The 27012-nt window shown below is 30.6% G+C and overlaps 1 protein-coding gene across 2 annotated transcripts; it reads left to right on the top strand.

Moving 5' to 3' along the window:
* Window positions 1–5003: 5003 nt before the first annotated feature.
* LOC149542183 (putative inactive purple acid phosphatase 27) lies at window positions 5004–26432 on the top strand. Of its 2 annotated transcripts, XM_089797205.1 has the most exons (14): window positions 5004–5356; window positions 5820–6167; window positions 6389–6476; window positions 7794–8060; window positions 8308–8416; window positions 8512–8626; window positions 9777–9909; window positions 10097–10284; window positions 11152–11338; window positions 11471–11538; window positions 23405–23513; window positions 23601–23789; window positions 25879–25959; window positions 26059–26432. In XM_089797205.1, coding segments are annotated over exons 1-14 (1944 nt in total). In that variant the 5' UTR covers window positions 5004–5354; the 3' UTR covers window positions 26119–26432. The 2 variants fall into 2 exon arrangements, with proteins under 2 accessions (XP_089653331.1, XP_089653332.1); XM_089797206.1 differs by lacking the exon at window positions 5004–5356 and having other exon boundaries at window positions 5989–6167; window positions 6397–6476.
* The last annotated feature ends 580 nt before the right edge of the window (window positions 26433–27012 follow it).

Genomic DNA, 27012 nt, shown 5'->3' with positions numbered 1-27012 from the left:
AAGACCTTGAAGCAATATCAGACCAACTCAGATGAATGAAGTTTATTATCACTCATAGAAATGGTACTCTCTTAATATTTTTTGACCCTCTTATGTACTATCAGGTGCATGCCTATAAACTATATGAACAAAAATTGCTACTTGCACTAAACTCTAATATTCTGCTTATGCCTCATCTTGGGGTGCAAGTGTGTAGTTCTCTACAAAGTCAATGACTAAAAGTATACTACTGATTGGAAACTTATTCTTACATATGTGAAATTGTCCATCAAGCCATCTAGCATATTAATAGTGTTTAACATATTTGGTATGATCACACTCTTAAACTCATCAATAAATTCATGACAACTAACTTTATCTATAACTAGATCACATGTTCCTCCAATCTTCCCATCCTTCAATGGGTATTCAATAGTTTTGAATCTTTTTATGTCAACTAATTGTTGTCCCAATGTAGTCAAATAATTTTCATCCAAACATTTCTCTAACAAAGCAAGATTGCCACACATATAACATGTACAAGAAAGACATGCATTGAATGGAAAATATTGGTCATTAGGTGGCTTACAAAATAAACCTAATATGAAATCCTTTATAGTTTGAGGTGGTATTTTTATACCAGATTCCTACAACATTTCTTTTCTATGGATGTTACTAAGTATAGATTGAAATACATCCTAATGGTAACAAAATTGAAAATGAGTTTTACAACAACATGTGACTCTTTCCTTGTTAATCCTTACATAGCATGGTTTACACCTTTCAAAATATATTTGACTAATGGTAATAGTTAACACCTTATCATCTAATTTGTTTTTTAAACAATTCAGTTTGAGTCATGACCAAAAGGTGTTTAGGATGTGGATTGCATATTTTTGAGCCAACTCTCAATCTAAGAATATATATTGAATTAGGTGATACTCTTGTATTATCATGCAAAAAAAATTCAACCAAACTTTTGACTTCACTAGTAAGTTTCATATCAGATCTTGGGAGTCTACTACTACAAGTCCACAAACTATTTGTTGGATCACATTCAAAATTAACCCTTCTCTTTAAATCTCTTTGTAAATTTTTATGACTCACATTAAGATATCCACTTATGTTACCAATCAATCTTATGTTACTAAAGCTATTGGTATAGAGCTCGTCATGCTACATTCTTATCTTTAGAGCAACTTCTCTTTCTAATAACATTAAAGGCACTAGCACTAGTGGATACAACTTTTTTAAAGACTCATTTTGATTCTTAAGTTTTGCATACATTCCTAACATTTTCATCACTTTTAATATTTTATATATTTTAATTAGTTGAAATATCAACTAACATTGAAACCCAAATTTCTTATTATAAAAAAATTGTCTATATAATCTATTAGCATGTGTCCTAATTTATGTCCATGAAACCAATCCATGGAGATTGTTTAGCACATCATTAGAAAAATGAAACTTATGTTCATGCACTTTAGTATCATGCAAACAATTTTCTTTAGTACTTGGTTTTTCCATGTCTAGATTCATATAATTTTTGTTTACAATTGGCATTTTATTTTCAATGTTATTTGGAATTTTAATCTCATTTTCATTTTTTCTTGATATTTCTTTTGTGGCTTGCATGTCCATTGGAGTTTGTTGTGCATGATCATTTGACAATCTATTCTCATGAAGAAAACCTAAATCATTTAAATTGTAACCTACTTCTACAAAATATCCTATTTCATCATGAAAGTAAACTTGAGGGTTTGAAGCCACACCTGTATTGAATGTTTGATTAGAATGTGCACCCAAATCTCCTTGTATTGGGTTCTCTTCTTCAACCTCTTTATCTATTGTGGTATCCTCAATGTCCTTCTCTTCTAAAATAATATTTGAAATTGAAGAACCAACATCACTCAACTCTCTAATTATTTTTCTTCTCTCTTGGTGATGTTGTGCTTCCTTCTCTTTGTTTGTTGCAATCTCCTCATTTGTCAGAACTTTTATTTTCTTCTTTCTTCATTGTTTTGATCCCATGTTTGCACCAACTTTGATTTCAAATCAATCAAAGCTTGGAAAATGTGAAGATGACAAGAAAGTAGAATAATATGACAAAAATTTGATATTACAACTTAGGTCTATCAAACAATGATTGTCATGATTGTTTAGTATTTTGTGGGTCATCTTTATGGACCCAATGGGTATCTACAAATCAGGTGCCTGATTTATAAATTGGGCACTCAATTTGTAAATAATCGGGTACATGATTTTAAAATTGGGTGCCCAATACTTAAATTATCAAGTACCCAATTCTTACAATATATAAAATTGAATCGACCACTCAATGTTTGAATTAAGAATTGGATACCTGATTCTAAAGCCATGGATAGGAATTTCCCGTTGGTATCATGTTTTTCCTTGGGGAAAGGCATGGTACAGGCTTGGTGGGACCAAGTTTGTGCCTTTGTTTATATTTTGACTAAGGCAATTATTCAAAAAATTTAGGCATTGCCATAATTTTTATAGGGTCTTCCTCATCAATTTTTTTGACAAAACAAAAATCCATTATAAATATTACTATTCTGATTTCATAAATGTAAATTTTATAGTGTTATGAATTTATTTTCTATTTTTGCATTATTTATTAATCAAGAGTGTCACTTAAACATAAAATAGTGAGATTCACTAAAAAATTAATAACTTTTTAAAAATTTCATATTTTTAAAATTAATCTACACGTCATCAATATTTACACAATTATTTTGAAGTTTAAAAAAAAAATCAATAAATTTAAATTTTGATTAAACTACGGTGTCCGTACATGAGATGTTTTAAATTTTTTCTTAATCATCAATTAAAAATTAATTTTAAAAAAATCATTAAAAATTTAATGAAAATCATTCTCATCAATCTTTTGTGTGTCAGGTAATTTCTTGTAAAAGGATTCACAAAAATTTATTTAGTTGTGTCAAATTATGGTTTCCATACACAAGCATGATGTGGTCCTGAAACAGGCATTTTGAAAATGTGGTTTTTAAAGATCCATACAAAAAAAAAAAGATTGTGATATAAATATTAAAATAAATTGCATATTCAAAAGGTAGACTCTAAACACTACAATTTCTATTACTAAATTTTTCTAATATTCAAACTATAAGTGCCTCAAATTCTAACATCATTTGACAAGAAAATCTAAAAGGAAAAAAACTTCCACTTTTTGGCCAAAAGTGAGACCCAACTTCTTGTACTAACCTTCTATAGGTATTTGGAATCAGATGTGTTTTGAAATCTAATACCTTTTCAACACAAATTTATCTAATACCTTTTCAACACAAATTTGCAACCTAGAGATTTTCTTTTGGATTGCTATGGTTTCTAACTTGGAAATGTGAAGCCTAGAAGTGTGTTTTTGAAATCTCCTTGTGTTTCCAAACTCTACCCATATAGCTAACAACATTTTTTAATCTAAAATTAATGAAACAAAAAGAGTTATTGAAGGAGACATGTATCTTTCCACCATTATAAATTCTATTAGGTTTTGAGTTTAATAAAAAATAATTCTTATTTTTCTAATTGAATAATGTCTAAAGTCTTAATTAATAGGCTAATTAAAAAAAATCTATACCATTCAAATAGTATAACAATTTCCAAATCTAAAACATGTGTTACATTTGATGTTTCACATATTATAATATTTTTTTAAAATTACATGTATTTCTTATATTTTTCTTAAAACTCACTCACTACTACAAAATATTAATTTTTTGTCAAATATATATCCAATTTTCATTCCTTTCTTAATAATTTGATATAAGGTTGATAACTTGTAAAAAACTTAAGTAAAGTTGACCCTAGTTTTCAAATTCTCTATTATTTAATCAATTCATTTTTTGTTATTTCCTCCATGCATTCAATTTATTAAAATAATATGAGTGTTGTTTTCAAGGGCTTATCTTGATATTTATCAACCATTCATTTTTCTAATTTCTCTTTGCCATTAATCCAAAGTTAAGTGAAGTGTGTAAATATAACCCTTCACACATTTGCATTTTCTTATAGGTAGAACACCATTATTAACATCACATCTTTATCAAAATATATGATCTATAGCATAATCTCTATCAATAACCTAGATCTCACTAGAGTTATCAATAGTAGTAATATTTTTTTGAAGAGCAACTCACATATCAAGTATTCAAGCAAATACATGATCAAAGAAACAAGGGAGCCATCTAATATTGTAATTTGACATTTGATTTTATATCTTATATTTTAAACTCCATTGAATGTGGATGATCTAACATTGAATAATTATACTTTATTGATGCTAGTCACACCACAACCCTCTTCCTTAAGATATAGTTTTCACTACTATTAGATTGTTTTATCTTATTGACATTTAACTTACATATATTCTTTACCAACAACCTCAATTTTTTTCAATAAAATATATCTTTTTTTATTACAATAAAAAATAAAATTAAATGTTACTTATTAAGAAACAATTAATGAATTGCAATTTTTAATTTTTAATTAATACTAAAATTTAATAATTTGAACAAAACATTATTTGAAAATATAAAAAAACTTATTTTGATTAGTTGGAGGGCACTATAATTAGTAATTTAAGGCTGCCAAAAAGAGAATTCGAGATCCCATAATTTACTGAATACATCCAATCAATTAGATGAAGTGGTGATGGAAAAATCTAGCTAATTTCCAAGTTACGTTGATGTTAAAAAAATTCCATGGTTGGTGTAGAAACATTTGAGAATATCTGGAAGGCTTTTGGAAGACTTTTTAAAGGTAAATGTAAGCCCTACCTAATTAAGCTTGAAACCAACTATTGATAATTCACAAATTTCAACAATTTCGTTTTTTGACATGATCCAAGGTAAATATGTGATGAAGCCAAATAAGTGAATGCCATTCAAATCCTAACAGCTGCCTTGTTATTCGCCGTCTGCAACTCTCACAGCCTAATAACTTGCTAAGCAGTTATGCAAAGTGCTTTTGATTGCATGAAAACTCATATCCATTCATAAACACAACACCCACCATGTATATTTTGTTATTATTTAAACTTGCTATGTATATACAGCAACATGTATTCACTGCATATTTTATAAGAGAGAGATTCGTAGAGATTTTGTATGACTTGAGAAGCAGAATAGAAGAAGAGAAAAGATAATGAAAGTCTATGCTTCTCAAGTTATTGGTTAGCAATTAACTTCAAATGTTCTGGAGATGCAAATGAAGGGTTAGAACAAGGCAACGTGACTGAATTGTTCAAGTTATCTCTTTGGGAATCATTATAAATAGAGAGAGGATTATTTGCTTGTTTTAGACAAATTGTTGGCACTTGCAGAACTTTCAAAATGTATGTCGTTGTCAAAAATTAGGAGAGCTTATCTTAATGATGAAGTCTTCAATCTTTGTTAGCTTGTATATCTTATGAAAAGATCAGTTTATATTGAAATTCACAACTTTGTTTTAGAATTATGAACACCCACTTGATTCAACAATCGTATCAACTATATTGGAGTGTCCATTTGGATAAGCTATCGTTTTCAATTATTTTTGAGTGCCCATTTGATTCTAACATTCTATAAACTATAGTTCTCAATTATTTTTGAGTACCCATTTGATTCTAACATTCTTTAAACTATAGTTCTCAATTATTTTTGAGTACCCATTTGATTCTAACATTCTTTGAACTATAGTTTTCAATTATTTTTGAGTACCCATTTGATTCTAACTTTGTATAATTAATGGTATTTTTGAGTACCCAATTGATTCTAACATTGTCTAATCAATGGTTTGTCAATTATTTTATGTTACAGGGGTGGAAGAAATTCATTTCAAATGGCCCAAATCTTCAAATTGGTGGTCTTTCTTGTGTATTGTTGGTTGACAAAGGCATTGAATGATGAATTTCATTTGGGATCAGCAAACAGAACAGAAACATTGGGACATGAAATGTGTGAAGCAGTTGCAGGGAGAGGAAAAGAATTCAGATGTATTAACAGGAGGTCTTTGAGAAAGTGTATAAATCCAAGTCCATATTTGAACATTAGTTTGAGTTCTCAGGGTCCTCTTGCAGATGATCAGAATATTACTGTGACTGTGAGTGGAGTTGTGCATCCAAGAGATCATGACTTTGTTGCTCTTATTTCCCCTTCTACTTCAGAGTAAGAATTTCATCATTTTCATATTTCTATTTGAATGGATTGGATTCAAGGTTATCTTTTTTACCCTCCATTTCAATTGATAGGATTACATCTTGCATTTCAATAGTTTGTGGACATTAATATGTTTTTTTTCCCATCTTACATTTCAATAGCTTGTGGACATAATTAATATGATTTTTTTTTCCCTTTCTTGTTCACTGACCTGACTTTGTATTGAATAGCATTTCAGATTGCCTTCTGAATACAATTAGGTACAAGGAAACGGGAGATCTCAAGTCTCATCCTCTATTGTGCCACTACCCTGTCAAGGTACAAGTTTAGTTGAAATTTTTCAATTTTTTCTCAACATTAAAGGGGAAAGTGAATGAAACTATGCCTTCTCTGAGTATATAGTTTAGTGAAACAAATGGGTTTTTTCCATTAAAATGATAGGGAATGTCTAAGATTGATGGGGAGTTAAGAAAAACAGAGCTGGGTCCTTACTTAGCAAAGTGCTTTCAAAATCTATCTGGTAATAGAATATTCGAAGTATTATACTTAATGGGAGGCAAAGTCAAAGCAGCGTCATATTTTGATATAATTAATTCTATGCTTAGGTGAACCATCACATGATTTTCAATATCAAAAGTTCGCCTTTTTATATTCTAGAACACCTCATTATGACTTATTTTCTTCCAATAGCCAATGCTAAACACATTTTGTGAATAGTGCATCTCACTGTTCTTGGTGAATGCATATAGAACATTACTTTTGTTTAGCTTTGTTCTTTATACAAAGCATCACTTTTTGTTTTCTGATAGTTCAATAAGGTGTGATGCACACTTACCTTGAGAGATTGGTAAGCTTTTCTGCAGAGATATTGCTTTACAACTTCACCTAATCAAAAATCTCATCCTTGGATTATTATGTTTATATGATGGCCATCTCACTGTAGCTTTTTGAACGTTTATTTAATACATTGGTTAGAATCTACATACATGTTTAGAGGGTTTTGTAAATATAAAGACAAAAATATTTAGGGAGATTTTTTTTTGGATCTCCTTTTCAATTTCCTTTCACCCTAAACTTTTCTTTTAGATGTTTGAGATCATTAAATTGTTTAAATTACAATTTAATTACTTTTTCTTTATCACTTGACTTTGGTTATGATATCTATTATTTCAACACTTAACCTTTATTTTTAATATGTAATATATTTTTATTAAAGAAAAGCAAAAATAGGTGTATATTATAGTTTCTATCAAGGAATAACATTTTCACAATTCATAATAGTATTTTTCATATGATTTTTATAATTTATGATGTTATAATAGACAGTTTCTTGTAATAATTATTCCATTTTATATTCTGACATTTTGAATCAAAACTTCCTAAAATTTTATTCAATTTGTCTATATAATTCTAATGCTTAGATATTGTAATATCTAAATGGTCTTTCAGTTTGTCTATAGACATTAATACAAAATAGAAATTTTAGATTACTATCATATATCTGTTCAACACTGTAATTTTTCAAATTGAAGCTTGAAAACCCCACTTAAATGAAGGAAATTACAAGATTAATATACTTTTTTAACTTTCCTGAGATTTTGGAAGATTGACTGCTGTTGTATGTGAAAATTGCAGGCACAATTCTTGAAGAATGATCCATCATATACATCGTGCTCCAAGGCCACCTGTCATAAGATACTTGGGGAAAAATGTGCAATCAAGACATGCAGTGCTTCCATAACATTTAATGTTATAAATATACGGACTGACATACAATTTGTATTATTTGGTGGTGGTTTTTCAACCCCCTGCGTCCTCAAGAGATCACAAACCCTAAAATTTTATAATCCATCCATGCCTCTCCATGCCCATCTCTCTAGTGTGGATTCCTCTGGAACAGCAGTAAGTAGAATATATCTCATTTCTATTTATTTTGTGATTTTTTTATCGGTAAGAAGTCAAAGATATGAATAATTATTATGTGTTGTGATAAATTATTATTATTATTTGTTAATTTCAAGTCTTTAATTCAAGACTTTTCAGATAAGAAACTCACAATTTAACATTGTATTATAGACTCTTATCTTTGTTCTAATGATTTTTATCAAACATTAGAAAAAAAAAATACTAAATTTTGATTTATGGACAGATGAAAGTGAGATGGATTAGTGGAGACAATAGAACACAATATGTTCAATATGGCCTCATCAAACAGGCTGAATCCACAGTCTCCACCTTTACTCAAGCTGATATGTGCAGTATGCCCTTATCACACAAATCCCATTTAGTATTTTTATCTGACTAAAAAGTCATTGAGTTGTATGTTAATAATGGTGTACTGTTTGGGTTTCAGAAGGGGAATTTGGAAGTGCGGCAAAGGATTTTGGATGGCATGACCCTGGTTATATCCATACTGCAATCATGACACAACTTTTACCATCTACAAGTCTTCTATATAGATATGGAAGGTAATAATTTCACTGTTTTAGGTTGTCTCTTAGATTTTTGAAATCCTGTTTCTATACGAACATCCATAATTTAATGGGGAAATCAATTCTAATTTAAACTCATGAAGTTGATTAATGTCCATCTTCAGTGGTAATTTACAATTGTATATAATGAGTTAATATTTTTAGATTTAATGTATCTGCATAAATTATGTTTTATTTATATGAAATAATATATACTAGTTATAATATGTTTAGATGAACTACTTTCTATTAGTATGAAATAAATGTAATTATTATATCTGATACTAGGTTTCAATCGTATAGTTTTTGAGTCAAATTCATTATTTTATGTTTGGGACTTCACTTCTGTGAGCATAGTCTAGATTAATGTATATTAAGTGTTCTGTTCATTGTCATGAGAGATGGGTTCACTTAAAACCACTAATCAGAAAACATGGGTAAATAAGTTTGACTCAAAAACTACATAGTTGAATCCTGATAGCAATATCATGTTATATATAATAGCTATATATGAACTTCATTTCATTCAAATGAAATAAATCCGATTATTGATTCTTCAATGATATATATGCTACTTATAACCTTTCTATATGAATTACATTCCACCCTTATGAAATAAACATGACAACAGACATTTTAAGACATTTTAGGAATATATATATATATATGATTGATTTGAACTGCCCTCCACCTATAATAAATAATGTCACCATAATTTATAAATCTCACTATAATTCTTTTAATAGTATATATGTTATAACTGGTTGATGCGAACTACAATGAACTCATATCAAATAAGATCTGATTATTGATTTTTTTTAAAGATATATATGTTGATTGGAACGTTTGTCTATATGAACTAAGTTTCACCCATATGAAATAAATCTGATTATAGATTTTCAAAACTATAAATGCCCCAAATACAAACTACCCTCCATCCATATAGAGATAAATCATATAAATTTAGATATGAGAAAAAGTCCCAACTGAATCAACTACCTAGTCATAGGCACAGGATAATGATCAAATCCAGACGTGTGGATTAGAAAATGCTAACCATCAAAGCATATTCTTAACTTAATGCTCACCTCTACATGTCTTTAATCCATTGCCGTGTATGAAAGAAATTAAATGAAATCGGGTGCAGTGATATAGTTGGTTGGAGCAACCTAGTTCAATTTTGGACGCCACCTGCAGCTGGTTACAACGAACTCAAATTCATTGTATATGGAGATATGGGGCAGGCTCCTCTCGACCCATCTGATGAGCATTACATTCAGGTACTTTTATTTATTGGGGGTATAGAATAAAAGCAGCCCAAGAAGCTTTTGTAATGCTTCAACTAAGGAAAATAGGATTTATATGTCTATAATAATGTTACCATGTTTGAGTATCTATCTCTATATATATTACATGGAAGTCCACCTAAATTATTTTGTTAAATGTTTGACAGTTGATTTATGTTAGGTTGGTTCACGTGGGGTGATAGCTGGCGTGGCAGACGAGGTGGGTAAGAGAAGTGTGGACTCAATATTTCATATTGGGGACATCAGCTATGCCACTGGCTTCCTTGTTGAGTGGGATCATTTTCTTCATATGATTACTCCTGTGGCTTCTCATATTCCATACATGACTGCCATTGGAAACCATGAAAGGTATTATTTACTGATTAACACATTTAGTTCACCTGTGGATACTTAAATGGCAATACTTATTCTTCATGGAGACAATGGTCAAGGTCATATTATAAAGTTCATGGTCATAGCATTCTTATATAGACTTTTTATTTGTAATGTTATTTTTAAAAAACTGGTCAAGTTTAAACGATATATTTTAAGTTTTGATTTGTTTTAAGGGTTTATATGGAATCACAATAGGTGATAGAATCTTATGTACATATTTTATTTGTTGTATTATCATTATGTTTAAATAATTGGTCAAGTTTGAATGACATAGTCATTCTTTCCATTTGTCTAAGTGGCTTATTTGAAATCACACTAGACAATAGAGTCATTCATATGGGTTTCTTTTTTATATAAGCGTTAATCTTAAATAATTGATCCAACTTAAATGATGAACTTCAAGTTTTGATTTGACTAAATGACTCATTTAAAATCACACTATGAAGTGAGTTCTATTAATAAGCTATCCAGCTTATACGATTCACCAAGATGCTCATGTCAGTCATATGCCATAACAAATGTCTTCATGCATTGTACAAGTAGATAGCCATTTTGTGAATGAACCACCTAAGGAACCAAAGCTTGAAATACATTGTTTAAACTAAACCACTATAATTAGATCTTGTAGAAAAAATAAGTGTAACTTTATATGAACTATATAAATAAGTAAAAACTCAGAAAAAACTAACACCGTTTTAAAATATGATATGAATCTAGTCACAAAAAATAACTACTGCATTCCAAACTGTTGTTGGAAGTTCATTTTCAATCATTATTTGTAATATTTTTCAGAACATTGAAATTGACTAATCTTCTCTCTCTTTTTACTTCTTATATTAGAGATTTTGGCGAGTCTGGAGCCTATTATGTAACACCAGACTCAGGTGGGGAGTGTGGTGTTCCATATGAGAAGTATTTTCCCATGCCAACATCTGCTCAAGACAAGCCATGGTACTCAATAAGTCAAGGGCCAGTTCATTTTACTGTCATATCTACTGAGCACAATTGGACTGAAAATAGTGAACAGGTGTATATCCATGCGTTCTCCCTTAGAAGTGTATATAATTACTAACTTGGGGTCTATGGAATTAGTCCCTTAGGAAGGTTGGGTTTTACTTATGATTAATCTTCAATTGTTTTGGATACAATTGTGCAACAGTATATATGGATGAAGAAGGATCTTAGCTCAGTGGACCGCAGCATAACTCCATGGCTCATTTTCACCGGGTAAGGCTATATCTCATTTTTCATTTTTCCAATGCTACATACTACTTGAGTAGAATAGCAATAGAGAAGGAAATCTATTTGATGTATGGTAGAGACTAAAGTTAGTTTTTTTAACTGGGTAGAAAAGGGATGACATAGAGAGCAGCCTAAGTCAACAATTAAACTTTAATGCTTCTGTTGAGAGACATCAACATGTCTAGCTGTATGTTCCTTTTAAATTGCTATTTAACATCTGAATTTAAAACACCATCTTTTTTTAAGGACGTAGTCAAAGTGCTATAAACTATTCGATTCCTCTTGTTTGATTTTGTTTTTTTTCATGTACATGCAACATGGAACAATCAAGTATGATGGGCACCTAAATCAAGATGTAGAGAATTTTTTGGTTCTATGGTCAAAGAACAATCTAATATGATAGACACCTTAATAAGATTGTAGAGAAGATTAACACTACGTACTTTTGACATTTAGACAATTTTATACACACATAGATATATCTATATATCTGTGTGTACATACATATATATACATATACATACATACATTTATTTTGTTTGTAAGATAAGATTTTAATCTATATTAAATAGAATTTTAAAATTTTGAGGTATACAATTAGTTCAAATCTAACTCATTATAGTCTTCAAAATTATATCAGAAATTTTTGTTTGATCACAATCACATTTTAAATATAAATTTCTTTAAATGTATTTTTTAATAATCTATATACAATTCCATGCATCTTGCATTTTTATGAATTGGTTCAATATCAACACCTTCTATACTACATATATTTCTTACACAAATATTTTTCTCTAGGATGCATTACACATGCATGAATGCTTTAATGAGAATATCTCCACTACTGTATATGCAAAATTAGACTCCAATAACTCCATGCAATGCAACACAAGACAATTATGTTTACACAATCCTCAACACCATTACACAATTTCAATTTTTTTTCATTTCTTTTAACAACACTACCAACTCTTGCACCATTTCCACATTATATGCAACCTGAATGAGAGAATCACATGCATTTGAACCAATACATCTAGTTTAATTCCTTGTGCATCCAACATATGTTTGCTTCTAGTCCAAAATCATGTAACCAATTGAAACCATGTATTCTTAATACATGACATCACTATAGTTGAATGGATGTGCACCATAAATATATGTCATCCATCAACCTTTTATTTATAAGCTTGTCTTATAGAAACTATATAAATAGATATATCTATACATAGTTAATGGAAACATATTTTCATAGATTACTATGTAGAATGCATAAGTTATTAAATAGGCCTAGGCATATAACATTAAAAAACTATCACTAAAATGGGTTATACATTTCTAGAGTTCCTTGGGAAATTAGGTATATGTTCCCCCCTTAGAATAATAGATTCTATTTTCTTGCCAATGTCTCTATAATTATTTTCCCATTCACATAACATCAATTGAGAATATTATCTATCCATCATGTAAATCATATTATTTGTCTCTAAATGACCTAATCTAAGCTTATGAAGCTTCTACATTACAAACACCAAATCAACATGAACAAATTGACATTTTTGTTTCCTTATAACCTTATTGCTTTAAATTTTTTTGTTGAAGTTGATGAAAGATCAATCCCATAACTCCCAAGAATCACTTGCATGTAAACACTTGTCACAAAAAGAGAGAAGAAAAAGCTATGGAGGCTAGAATTTTTAGATCCACAAATGAAACATTATTGATGAGCAAAAAGATAAATTGCTATAATCAAAAGTGAATGAATAAATGTTACAAAGATAGATCAATCTTTATAAAAGGAGATCAAAACCCTAAAAGGTAACTAACCTAGGTTGCATGATAATAATTAATAAAAAAATTAATTATTATATGCCTAAAGTTTAGCTTAAGTAAACTAGAGATAATAACTAGCTTAACAATTAAATCAATATGATCTAATTATTAATAAAATACTTTATTACTTAGATAACACCCTTCATTAAGCTAAAATTAGGGAGTAGCTAAAAACCTAGAAACTATTGTTGAAAGTAAATTTAGATCCCGACAACAAAGCCTGATGAGTTACCCAAGCATAGCCAAATATCTAAAAAGAGGAGAAATAGAGAAAACAACATGGGAAAAACTCTACTCCAAAAAGTGATGGAAATAATGCTCAAAGGAACTAGTGAAGGAATGAAGAAGCCTCCAAACTAGGGAATGTCTTAGAATATAGGAACAAAATATGATTATGAATAACACCACTGAAGCATGTAGAAGTTGCAAAGCTCTATCACAAGTAATTGTTGATCTAAAGAGCCTTCATTGAAATAGAACTTGACCAGGAAGAGAATGCTATAATTTGCATGAGTGCTGTCAAAAGACACTACTCAAATTAGGAGGCACACAAAGGAAAAAAAATAAACTTGAAGACATAGATGGCATTAAACACAAAATCCTAAAGCATTAATCAATTGAACATGGTAGGATGCAACCAAAGTAAAAACAAAATGAAGAGTGTATATATGTTAAATGATTCGTCTCATTGAAATACATAGGTACCCAATCACTGCATCCATCTAGTACATAAGAATAAATACTAAATACATAACTCACTCTGTTGAACCAAGGAAGCATAAGAAATAAGAGAAGATCCCCCCCTGATGCAAATAAGGGTGAGGTGACATGCAACTGTAAAAGTGGGCCAAAATAACTGCATGTCAAGAAAACACGATCAAGATGTACAAAAGAATTCGTATATGTATATTGAGGTGATCAATCTTAGACACGTCATGAGACTAATGTCACAAAAGGACACTTAGTGGACAAAGAAAGATGGAAAATGAAGGCAAAACATCAACCCCCCATGACACTTTAATTGGAGTAGTGTATGTACAATAAGGCACAAGATATGGTGAATCCTAAGAATAGAATAATTTGCACGAGTGTCCTCAGATGATACTACTCGAACCAGAAGGAAAAATAAGGCAAATAACTAAAATAAAAATACATATGCAATATGGCACTTTATCTCAATAATTAATAAAAAATTAATAATTATATGCCCAAAGTTTAGCTTAGCTTATATAAAGTAGAGATAGTAGGCAAATAATAAAATACTTTATTACTCTAGCAAAAAAAAAATGGTACTTGACTCAAAATAAAATCCAATCTATTAAAGAAGATGTGTCCTTACTGAGTAGCCCATGCAAACCAAAACATTTTAGAAACCTATATAGGAACTTTACATTGTTCTCTAAGTGCACATTTAAATGTGACTAGCCTTTGCAACTCTTCATTACAGCAGGAAACATTGTACCATGCATAAAAATATTAGAGCTATTATCAAATCTATGAGAGCATAGATCAATCACAATCTCACTTTGAGAAACAAATTCTTACCTTGATGGTAATCATGATAAAGAACTTCTCAATGAGGCTTACCACAATCCTACACAAAATTACTATAGTTTTCTAAACAAGAAAAATACTTTATTTATCAATAGTAATCTTGATGAAAGATATCAATATTATTCACTACCTTAATTCAACCCTTTTTCAATGTAGAGATAAGATTCTCTCAACAAAGATACATGGGTTCAATGAAACCCTCACCATTTAGTGTAGGAATTCAAGGGAAAGTTCATCTTGGCATAGATATAAGTCTATATAATTAGGATTTTTTTTAACAAGAATGTTATTGCATGAACACACTCTACACCTTCATTGGTCACTAAGTATAAGTCTAATACCTTTATATCTAAACAAAATTTTCTAATCTTCTTAAACCATTCACAACATTACATGAGAAGAACATGAAGTGGGATGTAAATAACCAAATTGAAAAAAAAAAACCTTTTTAATGTTTGTACCTCTAGTTTTGAATAATTCAAGAGGACATTTATCTTCAAGTACTAGACAAAATATTTAGGAATAACTAAATAATAGCTTGACACTATTTTTGTACATCAAATATAGATATAATTTTCATCTATGTAATGGTGACTAATGCTCAACAAGTAATGGAAAGTGATTTTTACAAAACTAATGCAATTTTAACTATTGTACATAAGTTCAAAAATAGGATCTTTCATGACACAATATTATCTTTCTTGTTAATTTTTGATACAGGAGCATCCACTAGTGTAAGGGAAATCCTATATCACCGAAAAGTATGCTTAGTGTTGGTTTTTGTTTAATGTGTCTCTATTTTTGGATACCCATTTGGGTCAAATAGAGATTCCAACTCTCATAGCTCCACTATTGGTTTTCTTGGTTAGAGTTTTTGAGCACCTAGGATACGTGCCAATGCAGAAAATAGGTTATTTTGTAATTGAGCCATAATTATGATGAGTTAGAGGGTGTACATTTGAGGGATGATTATACTTGTAATTTAGAGCACTCCAAAAAAAGAATTAGTCAAAAGGCTTTACAGTTTGAAAGTTATTGTGGTTTTAAGTTGCCTAGAGACCCCCTAAGAGCACTTCAAAGTCAGATTTGAGGACTAAACAACCTTGTATAGGCCCAAAAAATGGGGGATAAGATAAGAATTGTTAGTCCATAGGGCTATAGAGTGCTTGGAGAGATTTTTAAAAATGTAAATGGTTCATCAATCGGAGTCCCAAATCAGAAGTTATGCCTCCCAAAAGTTGGACTACCATTTTCGAATTCTTCTAATTTTACACTAACTTTTGACATGTTTTAAAGAACCTTCTATTTTGGTGGTGGATTCCAAATGAAATATTATAAAATATATGAACCTAACCCTAAACCTAATTTAGGTTACTTAAGGGCATTTCTAGCATTGTAAACACAGTTTTGGTGGAGTTTGGGAGAAGGTACTATGAGGAGGGTTTTCTCTAGAATTGAACAATGTTGTAAGCCAATAAGGCACATCATTGAGTCTATTTTCATTTTACTGAATTTAATAGCATATCACTTCTAATAATAATATTCCCCTTTTCCTAAACTATGTTCATTTTTTCTTGGGTCATGCCCGCATCAATTTTAATCAAGACCAAAGGCTTTTGGTAGAATTACTTTGCACAAATATTTGTGACCATAAATTTCAATAACTCTATTTAATAAAGTATAAAAAACCAGGTGCACTATTTAGTCACATATTAACACCATTTCAATATCTTGCATTAATTTCAATAATATTTCTAGATACTACACAATTTTTATAGTATGATGACTTACATAGGGGCAACACATGCATACATACTAATATATTCCATTTTCCTCTTTACACATTCAACACAAAGGCATGTCTACTCCCCATATTTGCGCAAATAACTAATGTCATATCAATTTGACACTTAACATCACCTTAGTTAAATGGTAAGCCTTTATCATATTGTATATTTATGAAATCCATTATTCTTTCACTTATAGGCCAATCTCATGGAAGTTACATAGATATAAACATCTATGCACAATTTAAGCAAATATTATATTCCTAGCTTGTCATGTAAACTATGTTGTATTACAATATTGTGCATGTAACCTTATAGAGACACCATTGAAATGTGTTTACCTATCTAGTACACCTTAGTAAATTAGGTAAATTTATATGCTTTATCATAGGGTCTTTCTTTTCTTCCCACTGTTAATTATATGTATATTCATGTGATAATAGTGAAGGACAATATATTATTAATAGTAGTTTCATATTTTTATGTTCTTTTTGTTATTTGTTTCTATTGTAAAGATTCTACATAGCAATCACCAAATGGACAAAGGTCTATCTTCATTTGTATTGAAATTAATGACCTTTTCATCTATAGACAAGGCTTTCCTCTATCATTGGACTAAATATTTATATTAGATATAATATATAAGTCTAAAACATCATAGTTTACCTCTTACTACCATCACCTTAACCTTATAGAACATTATCAAAAAATTTCTTAAAGAGCTATGATCTATTCAAGTCAACCACAACAACATCGGGCCATTCAAAAATTAATCAAAACAAAGTTCAGATTTCATTGAGTCTATTCCTTGAAACATGCTATCCAAGGTAGGGGTCCATTTTCCCACCTATGTTTTATTTTTCCATCTTTGATTTTGTTAATGGGGTTCTTCAATAGTATTTCCCAAGGTAGAGTTGGTTTTTGTAGAATAGCATTGATCATGAAATAGGGAGGTCTTCCACCATTAATTTATGCAACATGTTCTATAATACAAATATATTTAAAGATAGTTCATTATCTAGGACTAATCTATTAAGGATATCACCAAGTCTTGACCTATTTGCATTAGTGCTAGGTGCTTCAATATTCACCTAGTGAGATGGTGTGGCCTAATTGTTCAATTCACTCACCTCCCTCTGATGTTTAATTTATCCTAGTGTCTCTTTCTAGGTGCAATCAAAGTCGAACTCATCCTTAGTTTTGACCTCATATTGAACACCTTCATCTCTAAGAATACTGGTATATTCTTTAGTAACTTCTTTTCCTTGGAATTGTAGCTCAATGTTACACAAATTTTATGCTTTGAGTCTCTTCAGAGAATTAGTAAGGATCCTATGCCTAGCTTTAAATATGTCATTATTCCTAATAATCCAAATGAACCAAAGTAGATGAGAGGAAAGAGTAGCCCAGAAAAGGACAAGATGTTTAGGGAGGTCAAGAACGAAGCTAGAGAAAGCATGAAAGATATGTCCCAAAGGGATATCAAAAAAGTTCCAAACCACCTTGGAAAAGCTACGATCTGAAAAAAATGTAGTATATAGATTCTATCTTATTACCTAGGGTTTTGAAACCCTAAGTATTACTGCTCCAAAAAATTGAAAATTAAAAATACTTTCAAAGTAAAATCATTATAAATTATTTTGCATTATATTTAATTATTTAAATAATTAAATATTACTACATGAAAAATAATTGAATATCAAACTTTTAAGGTAATATGATCTTTCACACAATTAATTCCAAAAGAATTAATTATTACTATTGTAATGTGATCATCAAAGTAAAAATGATAAATGGTAAGTTGGTGGGGGTAAGGTAAATTGAAAAAAGAATTTGAAATAAGTAATTCTTTTAAGAGAATTCATTATTATTGTATGGAGAAAATCTTGGGAAATAGGTTAAATTAGAAAAGAAATGCAAAATAATTAATACTTCAATTAAAATTAATTATTATAGTAATGTGTTGGAGAAGAAAAAATGAGTTTGGTAAGAAGTTGGGGTGGTTTCCAAACTTCTTTGGAAAATTATTTAATGGGGGAAAATCAATTGTAAGAGGTTCTTCTTTTTTGGTTTTGAAGTTCTGTAGCTGTAGGGGGAGGGAGAAGAATATTTTCTGAATGTAATAGGGAATGTAGAGAGTTGATTTCTTTTGTTTTCTGCATCTGATTGTAATGGCAGGGATGAAATAATACTATTGTTATTTTATTATGTTTATGAAATGGAAAGGAACATTTGTATGTTAGATCTTGAGGTTTGAATATTTATTTTCTGATAGAGCAAGATTCTATGGTCTTTTCTATCCTATTTCAAATACAATTTTGCAAAATGATATATTTGATTCTCTTTATTCTCTTCTAGTAACATGAAAGACTCAATAGGTAGTCCTATGGCCATCTATTTATCTTTATTTCATTATCCCATTGTAAACCTTGAAATCACATTCACTCCATGTTGACGGACGAATGCCAAAAATTCTTTGTGTCTTCAGGTTAAAGATACATATTGTTATTTACATTCATTGAATATCCTTTCATGAGGGAGTTGTACCTCTCAATTCAGACAAAATTTATCAATCAATGATAACTCATCCAACTATTAATACATTTTTTTTCTTCAATTTGGGCATATCAAGTCATTAGCTACATTTCACTTTGAAGGGAGAAATATGTTTACTAACACGACTGAAGACATACAGTGCAAGGGAAAGGATCTCCATCCAGTTTGGTAATGGGTATATAGTGTAACATTTCTTTTGAAGGATGAAATGGATCTTAGGTTCAACATTTCTAAGACATAGATATTTAAGGCATTTGGACCATAATTAAGCATCAAAATCAAGTGGAAACTTAGAATTGATGTGATCAAACACCTCTTCATTATAAAAAAAGAAGATTGTAGACATATTTGTCTATAATTGTAGATAGAGGGGATCCATTTATCACAAGATTCATATCCATATACCCCACATTCAAATGAAATTTTGGCAGACCCTCAAGCCTCCTTAAGCATAGTGAGGGTCCTTTTTTGAGTAGGGGGGATATTATATCTAGAGGAAAATTCTTCCCATCCAATCAATTTGACATTATAGATCATATCACTAAGTTTGGTAATTTACACATCTTAAACCAAGATGTGGCAGAGCATCCTTGAATAAGTGCAAGAGGATTCCCATTCCTCTCTAGATTTCACCATGGCATTTTTTCACCAAAAATTTTAATCTTATTATAAATGACTCTTGGTCTAGAAACCCAATGTCTAACACACTCCAATCCCTTCAAAATGGCTTTAAACACACCAAAGCCTTCTACCTTAATTCTTCACCTTCTTGGGAGAAGATCATGAATGTGCGAGTTCTTCCAAGACTTACCAAAATGCAAAACATGTCTGTAAATGTTATTTCAAACTAATACCTTCCACGATTCATCACCTTACAATTTGACTTTAGCTACTTATTCAATATCTAGGGAAATACTTGGCCATATTAAGTACTTCAATCCTAGGTCACCCAATTCTTTCCTCTTGGCACATCACACCCACTTGAAAACATGTGTCCTTCTATGTCCTTTCTCATCTGAGCACAAAAAGTCCCTGATGATCATTTGAACATAGCTGATCTAATCTTGACTTAAGAGCCATCAGAGGAGTATTAAATGGTATAGACTGAAACAACTTTCTAACCATCTAGATAAGTAGTTATTAATCCACTTTCCTAGTTTCTCTCCAATCTTTCATTTGAACCCTTTCAACATGTAATTAAGGTTTGGAGCAATGGATAAAGGAATACCCAAGTAACTTACTAGATGGTTAGGGCCTCCCATGAAAAACCAAAATTATTCTACCAAGAGGGAGGGTGCTCATCCCATCCTAAAATTGTTGATTTTGAAAATATTAGCTTGTTACCTGAGGCTTTACAAAATATTTCTAGTTTACTAGTGAGGTTTACCTTGTTGCTTTCTAACGGTTTAATCATCATGGATGTATCATCTACAAATTAGACATTAAATAATTCCTCCTAATTTGGTAAGGAAATCCCTTTGACCTTAGGGGATAAGGTATCATCTCTTAGTATATAGTAAAGACTATTAACAATTATAAAAAATAGTGATGGACCCAAGGGTCATCAAGTTGTCTTATGGACCTTGAGAGGGAAAAGGAGTTGGATGTTGTTCCATTAACTTCAACTATTGATAATACATCTACCATTAGAGTAAAAAACATTTTATAGAAGAAATATAGGAACCTCAAGCATTCTAACATCATGGCAATGAACTTCCATTCCACTCTATCATAGGCTTTCTCATGATCTATTAAAAACATTGTGTATTAATGTCCTGAACTCCTAGCCTAGTCCATTGCCTCCCAATGAAGATGAAATTTTCAAGAATATGCCTTCCTTTAAAAAAACTAGTTTAGGGGTGATAGATTAATTTGGGAAGGACATCCTTAAGCCTCAAAGATAAGATTTTAGCTAAAATTTTCTATGAATGATTGAGGAGAGTAATGGGTCTCCAATTCTTGATTAACGTTTTATTTCCATCGTTGGTGTTCAAACTAATTAAGGCTACATCAATATCTACCCCTAATGATCCATTATTTATTTCTTCCTAATACATCAACATTCTTAGTTCTAGTTTTCTTGATTCTTCCATGGTAGTTTAGATTTAGTTTTAGAGAAAATGATGAAGTGAGTTTACTTCAAACTTGGTAGAGTTTCTCCTCATAGTGCTATTTCACTTTTCTATCCTTCTAGTGGGAATTTTAGCAATGATTTCGTTAGAAGAATATATTTTTCCTTCAAAATGGGTTTTCTCATCATTTGGAGAGATATTTTGGAAGTTTTTTGCAACCAAATGATGAGATGTGATCCGTTTTCAATTGGGAAGAGATGAGAGAGGATATGAAAAAATATTAGATGGAAAATGGAGGTGACATTTGGCATCTAAAGATCATATTTGAACCTCTTCATTTTCCTATATCTTCAAGTCTCTTGTCTCTTTGTATAGGATTGGTTCTAGCTTGTTGAGCAAGTCTCCATTGTTGTGATTTCACTATCTCTAGCATTTTCTTATGTATGAGCAACATATCATACAAATTTCATGAGAAAATGAATGAATCTAGTCTTAAATCTTTGTGGGTCTTTGAGTTTTCTAAAGTTTTATTGTTATTGTAAATGAGGAACAACAAGATTTTAATGAAAAGATGTTATGGTTCAGTTCTCTTCATGTGTCAATCAGTTAAGTTTTAGGATGAAATGAAACAAGGTTTCTTTCCTTCATTATCTTGTTATGAGATACTCACTTGTCTTTTATTCTTTAGTCCAATGGATTCATTAAATTAGCTTGATGGATATTGAGGATTTGATGTTATAACACATGAATCCGATAAGTAGGCTAAAGTAGAATTGTTGTTGTGAAGTATTGTAAGGCTTTACTTCATAGATTTGTTGTTATTTCATAATTTGTTATGCAATGGTTTATTATTCATGAATTCATGCCCTCGTTGATAAGACACTGATCTTAGCTAAATGAAATGCATTCTTTGTTGTCTCCTTTGTGAATCTTGCTACTATTTATAATCAAAGTGACTTTTTCCTTTCTATTTAGGAGATAAATAGAAGACCCCCACTTAGCTTGTGAATTCATGAGTTTTGCAACCATCTATTGCATACTAATTTAATTGCACAAGTAAAGAAGAATCATGGGTTATATTGGCTTTGTTTAGATTTAGATTTATGTTTTGACACTAGTGACATTGATGAATATATGGTCTACCCCCATAGGTTTTGCAAAGCCTGAAGTGTAGAAGGAGTGTTTAATTGTTAGTTGTCCCAGGTTCTATTCAAATGCATTCATCATAGGAATTAGCTACCCTTAGATGTATTTTTTTTAATCTTCCTCACTATTTTAGCACTATTATATCAGGGGCCAACACAAATGACAATGAAAATCACAATCCATTGAGAATGGGAGAGTCACTATTTGGAAGCTTGAGAATGTAGGAGAGTCAAAATCCAAAAATACGTCCAATATATGAAAATGGAGAAGGAATCCAATTATAAAATAACAATCACACAAGAGGATTCATTTGAAAAGTAATAACTATGTGGGGGTTAGAAAATAGCATTTTAAATGGGTGTTAGGATAGAAGGCTCTTGATAATGGTCATATGATTACATAACAACTAATACAATAAAAGACATGTTAATTTTTAAAGTTTTGATTTTTAATATGTTTCTATTGACTTAAATGATTGTTTATCTTAATAGCAAAAAATCAATATTATTAAGTAATTGAATCCTATATATATATATATATATATATTCAATTACTCAACAATATATAAGTTTTATCTCATCATAAGAAATTTGATTTTCATTGAATATAACTGAATCTTTTGACTCCCCATTTCCCAAACAAAATATACATACAATAATTCTATTAGAATGTCCACCACTTAAAATAGGAGTATACTATTAGAAAGGGATAGAAAAAATCAAAATTTTAAACTCTATATACGGTTATAACATGGTACATCAACCCATGATACTAAAGAAGCTTACTACTTCACCAACCCACGATAGTAAAGAAGATATGTTGATTTGTGAACCCAACATTCATTTCTAGTACTTTTCCATATAATTGGTATTAAATTTCCACTAATATGGGCATGAACAGGCACCGGCCAATGTACACAACAGCAAACGCAGGCCTTTCTGAAATCATAAGACCTGCTGTCGACCCTGATTTTGTCACAATTGTGGAGCCACTTCTCCTTCAGTTCAAGGTGACATCTTCTTCTAATGCAATACTCTCATTGAAACATCAAATATATTCACTACTAACAAGAAATCAATATGTTTGTTTTTCTTAGGTTGACCTAGCTTTATGGGGTCATGTTCACAACTACGAACGTACGTGCTCAATATTTCAGGAAAAATGCAAAGCACTTCCAAGAAAAGACACTGATGGAATCGATACTTATAACACTACAACATATGCTGCTCCAGTGCATGTTGTTGTAGGGACTGGAGGATTCTCTCTTGATAAATTCAAGAATATTGTGAGTAACATAATTCTATCTCAACACCATTCATTTCAATGCTAAGTAAAAGGTTATGTTAAGTACAAGAAATGTTGGTTTTTTCTAGTTCAGTAAATTGTCTATTGATATATAATCAAAACATATGTTTACGTAGAACTACTTAATTGTATCCTTGGATTAAATAGCTTTTCTTCATATTTAAGATGATTTGAAGGCAGTGCCTGATGAAAAATTAAGACAGGTGACAGCAGATCACAAGAAAATATAACTTTTAATATTCATATTGATCTTGTTGCACACAATGTGTTACAATTTCTCTCTATTTATAGAGACTTCCAACACCTATAGGTTGGTAGAGCTTCCCTGAATGCATGTTGAAAATAAACTAACTTCCTCATACATTGCAGAGGATCTGGTATTATTTGACAGCACTAACAGTCAATGGTTGGAAGTATAACAGACTGATAATTTTGTTGTAACTGACCAGTGACGTGGGTTTGACTACTTCTAACACCCTCCCTTAATTTCTACCACTAAAGAATCTTTCAGTGGGAGAAATTACAATAAGAAATTTAAACACGATATTCATACTTCCAAAAGAAAAATTCAGCCTTCTTATATGATAAGGCATTGAGCCTTGTTAGGAACCCATTTACAAAAGAAAAATTCAGCTCCCCTTTTCACTATCAATTTGTTCCTTGTGTCATTATGATGTGGGTTTTTAACCGGTTGACCCATAACCATTTGGGATTTGCCCCAACTAATGAAATTGATTTTCCTTTTAGATTTCTCACCCAAACAAGTGGTTTTGGCTTACCACAAACCTTTAAAAAAAATTTAGGTTTTGCACCCAAACAAGTGGTTTTAGCTTATCACAAACTATTTGAAAAATGCTTTAAGGTCTTTCACCCAAACAAGTGGTTTTGGTTTACCACAAACCCTTCAAGACTTTTGGGTTTTTCACCTAAACAAGTGGTTTTGGATTACCATAAACCCTTCAATAAAATTTTAGGATTTTCACCTCAACAAATGGTTTTGGATTACCATAAACCCTTCAAGGACTTAGCAAAAAAATATCATTTCAATGATGACAAAAATACAATCTTTAAGCTTTTCTCTTTTATGAAGTCTTACTTTTCATGGATGTCTTGGTAGATGATGATTCAGATTTGCATGAACAATTTGCAATCCTTCTTGAGAGTTCACACTCACATTCGAACATTTGTAGCTATACAAACCTTTAATCATACCTGTGATATTTTTCCAACTTGATCCATAACTCCATTCAATGTCCATTTTGAAGCATTTCTCCATAGAATTCTTTTTACACTCTCTGTCCTTTTTAATTTTTTATGTTGTAAAATGGGTACTAACAAGGTTCAATGCTGGAACCTATTATATTTGAATTTCTTCTCTAATTTCTCTCACATATAGGCTCTCTGGTGATAGAAATTAAAAGAGGGTGTTGGAATAACGAATATCTCCACCTTATGCTACAACTGAACTGGTGTTCTATTCAATGATTATTGTTGACTAAGCAGATTTGTTGTGCACATTCCCTATTCTCCAGCCAATAGTTGATTACAACTTTAGTGCTGTCAACAAAATTGGATAGACAACTTCTTCCTAAGCTTCCTTCTAACCACGTGGATGGAAGAATAAAGGGTATGACTGCATTCTTTATTGACAACTGCCCAAGTGTTATGCAGTTGGAGATGATTTAGAAAATATGTGCAGTTCAGTTATAACAAGGTGGAGATGTAGAGGTTTGACTATTTCTAACAGTGTCATCTATATGTTTAACTTATGATTTTACTCTATAGTACTTGTTTATGTCAAACTATTAGATGAACTACAACTAATCTATACCATGAATTTTTCTATTTTTTAAGATAATAGTGTTATCTGATAAACTATTCATTTGGATTGTTAGGTTTGGTAGAATTCTTTTTTCAAATTTATTTACTAGATGACTTAGCACCATCCAAGAAACCAATGCATGAACCATGACTAACCTGTTTCATGAACTTTTCCATTCATTAGGATGATAGTGTTATGTTAGAAACTAATAACGTGGCTTACGTTGAAATATTTGCACGGCTTGAAGTCGGCTGAATGGAGCTTATCACGTATATCTGATCATGGATATGCACGTCTTCATGCAACGAGACAACAGATCTTATTTCAGGTATTATTATTATTATTACATAATGATATTCTCTCTACCATTTCTTTTTATTAGTGTCTGTGATTTATTGATGTTTGAAGTTTTGTTTTGACATGCCAGTTTGTAAGCTCAACAGGCCAAAATGTAACAGATAGTTTCAAGCTGATAAAAAATTCATAGACTAAGGTTCTCTCATGGAAAAAGAGTTGGCTAAACTGCAAGCCTTTGTAAGAATTATCTGAAAAATAAAGTGGGTAAAGCTAAAGTACAAATATCTCAAAATAAAATGGATAAAGCAAAGTGCAAGCCTTTGTAAGAATTATTTTAGTGGGTATAAGATGGAATAAATATTTCAAAAGAATGTATTGTTGAACTGAAATATGACTAAGTCAAGAATTGTATGGTGTGAAAAAAAGCTCATATATATTGCTTGATACTATATATGCTCATTGTTGCACTTGCGAATAATAACCTATACAGCATAAATTTCCTTCTGCGGTTGTCATTTTAGGATGCTTTGGAATAGAACGGCAAGGATATTATCCCATTATATGTTTTTGATGATAATGGCTTAAATATTTTTGTTGGGTTTATTAATATAAAGCTATGTGGATGGAAAATATCATTAGTTAAAGCAAATGCTCTGAGGCGTTTTTGGATGTAGACTTGTTAAATTCACAATAATTAAAAGTTATTGTACAAATTACTTGTAAAGATGTAACAATAAATATAAATATAAAATAAAATATCTGAATAATATATAAGTGATAAATTTAAGTGGTAAAGTTTTGACAATATGTCAAGAAAACATCTGAGGTAAGGTATATGTATTTTTATTGTTTGGATAAAATAATTACAAACTTCATATTTGAGCCACTTCTATTACTTTGCCTTCAAGATACCATAGATATATATATAATATTTATAAAATAATAATAACCACAAAAAATTGAAATACTTATTTATTCATTTAAAGAAATTAGAAACTCTTTCTCAAGAAAAGAAAAAGGTAATTTTAAAAGGACATATAAAACAAAAGTAGAATGTGATTTCGCTAACCACATAACCGCCACT

Source organism: Cupressus sempervirens, chromosome 8, assembly GCF_028749045.1.
Source record: "Cupressus sempervirens isolate cs-2001-9-10 chromosome 8, ASM2874904v1, whole genome shotgun sequence".
Taxonomy (NCBI): Eukaryota; Viridiplantae; Streptophyta; class Pinopsida; order Cupressales; family Cupressaceae; genus Cupressus; species Cupressus sempervirens.
Note: the sequence above shows the minus strand (reverse complement) of the source record. Positions and strands in the feature narration are given on the sequence as shown.

What these genes read in the sequence shown, in the direction of transcription:
- LOC149542183 (XM_089797205.1), top strand. An exon ending in CTGATGAGCATTACATTCAG is followed by an intron (nt 9,910 to 10,096) that starts GTACTTTTATTT and finishes GATTTATGTTAG; the next exon opens with GTTGGTTCACGTGGGGTGAT. An exon ending in GACAACAGATCTTATTTCAG is followed by an intron (nt 25,960 to 26,058) that starts GTATTATTATTA and finishes TTGACATGCCAG; the next exon opens with TTTGTAAGCTCAACAGGCCA.